Here is a 4,673-nt window from a genome sequence, read left to right on the forward strand (position 1 = left end):
AAGACAGAGTTTCAAGTACCTCAAGCTGGCTTCAGACTTGCTATTTTATTCAGGATCCTCCTGCCTCTATTCCCCAAGTGCAGGGACTAGTGACACCATGCCTGGGTTTTAAAAAAATGTTTTAAAATTTTATTTTATGTGTATGGGTGTTTTGCCTGCATGTATCTCTGTATATCATGTGCATTATTCTTGAGGCCCATGGAGGCCAGAAAAGGGTGTTGCGTCCCCTGGAACAGGGTTATAGATGGTTGTGAGCTGCCATGTGAGCGCTGGGAATCAAACCCTGGTCCTCTGGAAGAGCAGCAAGTGCCTTATCAGCTGAGCTACCTCTCCATCCCCTTACCGTGTCAGTTTTACTCAGTGTTCAGATCAAACAAAGAGCTGTGGGTGTCCTAACAGGCACTCTGATAACTGAGCTACACCCCAAACCCTAATAGCTCTAACCCAGAATGTTTTTCTTATCTCACCACTATTCATTTTGTAACACTGATATATTTTAACTGTTTTATGGAATAATGTCATAGCTTATTTTGATTAAAACATGTAATTGAATATATACAACAATAGTTAATTATGTAAACAATAAAAACAACAAAACCCAGGAGACTTACTTGAGCATGACATCAGAGTCTGCCACAATCTCTTTAAGTTTGGCTTTTGGTATGCCTTGTTCAACAAGCAAACCATGTGATTTAGTATACCTGGAATTTATGGCCAGAGGAGGGGAGAGATACCAGTCAAAATCTTAAAACTATTATCTTTATTATCAGGGAAGAGGTTTATCAGGGAGTGGAATAAGCTAACTGTAAACAGTCCTCTTGTCCACACAGAAATCAGTCTTGGTGAGTTTTCCCAAACTAGCTCCAGTTTTGATTCTGCAGGTGGGCAGAGAAAGACTCTGTTCCACGTTTACTACCACACACAGGTGAGCTGTCCGCACTCCCGACAGCCACTGGGAATACTCCTGGCCTCTTACAAGTTAAAAGCCGATGGCTGTCGCTCAAACCAAAACACTTTCCACTTTAGGGGTTGCTTTTCAGAGGAACTGGGGGACTCTTCTGCACCTCTACATTTGCCAAGGTCTGTTCTGTCTAGGAGCTCCACACAAAGCTTCACCATGGTCCCCTTGAATGCTGCAGTTTGAGGAACAACACCAGAGGCCAGGGCTGCACGCTGGGGCGGGTGTGGTGTGGACCCTACTTCTTTTTCTTTGTTCTTAGATCGTGTCTTGTCTAAGAAGCTTTAAAATAAAGGTCTGGCTTTAAGACTTATGTGCCGGACTTTTTATTTCCCCTCACTGCATGTCATCTGGAGATCAGTGACAAACTGTTAATTCACTGGAGTCTCTGTATTTATCCTATCTGCACACGTCAGCCCCTCAGCGCTCCCAGGGCTCCAGACACTCACCACTCTACCATGTAAGGGAACTTCTCTTCCACAGTGAGGTCGGGAGCAACCTCAATGGCGTAATACTTCTTCTTCAGCTGCAGCAGCTGCAAGGAGAGGGTAACTAGTGGTGAGGATTGCAGTTTGGTCACTTGCCTGATTATCACAGAAAACAATGCAAAAAATACAAAACAATGAGGCCTTTAAGCTACTTTCCAGTAAAGAATAAAGTTGGAGATGGTTTGATCTTGGTTTACATATAATTAGAGACAACTGCAGAAGTCACCTTACTTCCAAGTCAGCAATTCAGAATGTCATGAGAAACAGTGGGAGCTTTACTCTCAGCTCTGCTCTGGAAGGCACTGCGCATGTTAGGCAAGGGATCTCTCTGACCTGCCACTGAGCTATAGGCCCAGCCCTAGTTAGACTTTCTATTTTGAGCCCGGTTCTGTTACCCAGGTGGCTTTGAACCTTCAAATCCTTCTGCTTCAGCCTAAGTAGTAGGATTACAGGCCAGAACCACCAGACCTGACAACAAGTTTAGTCCTGAAATCTAAGTAATGAGCTCTGATAGGTACCCTGAGCCGCAGGCACCGCAGGCATGCCCTGATCAGTTTAAGGGGGCAAATTAGCAGGAGACTCGAGCACCTTTGCCTTCCCAGTTAACGTAAGGACCCAGAGGGCTGTAATAACAACTTCTGACACTGGTTGTACGGGCACTGGTTGCACACCCTGTAATCCCAGCACTTGGGAGGTCAAGGAAAGGGGAACAGAATGTTTTCCTCAGCTAGCCAGTGAGTTAAAAGCTAAATGAGACACCCTGTCTTGAAGGAAAAAAAAAGCCAAGATGGAATTCGTACAATAAATTTGATATTTATTGAATACTGAATGTGCCAGATATAACTTAAAAGCACTCAGCATTCATTTCACTTCTTTTGGGGGATGGAGACGGGTGGAGGATTAGGTCTCACCATTTTGCTAAGGCTAGCCCTAACCTTGTAATCATCTCCCTTCAGTACTCTAGTCTGGGAGTACATGCGGATGCCATCATGCCTCGCTTTTGACATTCATTCCTGTCTGAATAATTAATCAGCTGAGGCAATGAAGGATTAACTATACAGTTGAAATATTTACCTTTTCTCGACATTCGTCTGTAACAAGTTTACAGTTGTCAATGATATCTAGAGAGAGAGAGAGAGAGTGCATAGCATTGGCATTAATGAAAATATTCTGGTTGATGCTACCACTAATAAAGATAACTTGCTTCTTATTTTTAAACGCCAAGTCAATTACTGTGGTTTGTGCATTTTTGGTCGCAGTGCTGTATTTCAAATGGCACCGCTACAGGAGGATGGCTTCAGATCTGAGATCTAAATTGTCATCCTCCACCTCAGCACGGCGCTAACAGTTCAGCGGCTGCCATTCTCATCTTCCTTTTTAATAAACAGAAGCAATAGATACATCTCAATATACATCATTTTCCTGTTCTTTCTGTTTTGAGAGAGGGTGTACTGGTTAGTCCTTGTTAACACGACACAAACTATAGTCACCTGGGAATACCAAGAGGCAACACCAATTGAGGAGCTGCATCCAACACACTGGCCTGTGCCATGTCCGTGAGGCATTTTGCTTGATCAATAACCGATTTGAAAAGGCCCAGCCCACCCAACAAGGGTGGAATAGGAAAGTAGGCTGAGCAAGCATTAGGAGAGCAAGCTAGTAAATACTATTCCTCCAGTCTCTGGCTGAGCTCCTGCCTCTGGTTCCCGCTTGAGCTCCTGTCTTGGCTTCCCGATATACTAGACCACAACTGCAGCAAAATAACCCTTTTTCTCCCCAAGTTGCTTTTGGTCAGAGTGTTTAGCAAGAGAAACCTAACTAATAAACAACATTTGATAAATGTTACTTTTTAAGGTTATTGCAAAATTTAAAGCCTTTCAAGTGTTTCTTGGGTAATAAATAGACTATACACAGTGAGAAATATTCTGAAGTCTTCTTCAATTCCCTTTGCTTCTAAAGGCACACATAAAAATAGCCATGTACCTAAGAGGAGTAAAAACAATTTCTCAAAACATAACAAACAAAGCAAAGTTTCTTTACTTTTAATATCGAAAGGAGAAAAGAAAAACAAAAGTCATTTCATTTCAAATAAGTATTTCCAATTACATTCATTTACTTAAGAGCATCACACTTACTATGACATGATGGGCATCTTCTCCCATTGTAGGAGAACCTACTTAGTGTCATATCAAAGTCTGTTATTATCTGTGAGAAAAAGGAGAAGGCAAAATAAAATGTAAATGAGTGCACCACAATCACAGGCTCGCCATGCTAACCAAACGCACATCTGGAGGTTTGCCCCTGAGCTGCCTGGGAAGTTCCTCACCTAAACCTGCAACACACTGGTTTGAGCGATTAGTTTTTCAATTAAAAATTGTGTGTGTGTCTGTGTCTGTGTGTGTGTGTGTGTCTGTGTGTGTGTGTCTGTGTGTGTGTGTGTGTGGGGAGGACAACTTCCAGGAGTCGGTTCTCGTCTTCCATCTTGCTCTGGTAGGGTCTTACTTGTTTCTGCAGCCCTGTTCTGAACACCACTTAAAGAGATAATAAATTAACAGCTGGGCAGTTCACTAGCAAAGGGATTCTCATAATGAAGCTGGACTAAACAACTGTTTCAGCCCCTTCACATTTAGTCTGTGATTCTCTGCTTCCTGGGACAATACATGCCCATGATCTTGGGAGTAGGAAGTAAACAAAAATCTAGAAGACAACAACAAACCATAAAAATCCCAGGCCAATAGTGAGAGAGAACATGTAAAACTCAACTATGCCTTCATAAAGTTGCATGTTAATCTGACATGACTCAGTTAGTTAAAATATAGAATAACGTGAAACTGTACTCTTTTAAGTATGACTCCTGAAATGGCTTACTATATGTGTATAGTATCAGTTACCTTAGAACTTAATACTAAAAAAGGCCCAAGTGACAGGCCTGGCAGAACCCAGTGGGAGAATTAGTGATAGCACGGCAAGGTCTAGAGTTTACCCTCCAGCCTGCTCCATTACGGCGCGTGTGCTGTCTCTGTCTCAAGGCTATTATTTTGTTCTTTGTTTGTTTTCAAGTAGAGTATTTCATGTATTTAGACCAACTCTAGGTGACAGATTTTAGATTTTACACTCCAAAAGTATAGGCAAAAAAAAAAATCCATTACTAAGGTTTTGTCAAAACAGGAGAGTAATAAATTTGGCTTCCCCATAGCACTAGCCCCATAGCACTAGCAGGTGAGTCT

The 4,673-nt window shown here is 42.3% G+C and overlaps 1 protein-coding gene across 1 annotated transcript in view; it reads right to left on the minus strand.

The window, feature by feature from the left end:
• Window positions 1-607: 607 nt before the first annotated feature.
• The window catches only part of LOC101993231 (cytosolic 5'-nucleotidase 3A), a 29,899-nt gene continuing 25,833 nt past the window's right edge, over window positions 608-4,673 (minus strand). The window contains exons 3-6 of the mRNA XM_013355509.2: window positions 3,582-3,651; window positions 2,521-2,567; window positions 1,408-1,493; window positions 608-701 (exon numbers count right to left, since the gene is read on the minus strand). Coding sequence (XP_013210963.1) covers window positions 608-701; window positions 1,408-1,493; window positions 2,521-2,567; window positions 3,582-3,651 — 297 coding nt within the window. The remainder of the gene's footprint in view (window positions 702-1,407; window positions 1,494-2,520; window positions 2,568-3,581; window positions 3,652-4,673) is intronic.

This window comes from Microtus ochrogaster, unplaced genomic scaffold, assembly GCF_000317375.1.
Source record: "Microtus ochrogaster isolate Prairie Vole_2 unplaced genomic scaffold, MicOch1.0 UNK146, whole genome shotgun sequence".
Taxonomy (NCBI): Eukaryota; Metazoa; Chordata; class Mammalia; order Rodentia; family Cricetidae; genus Microtus; species Microtus ochrogaster.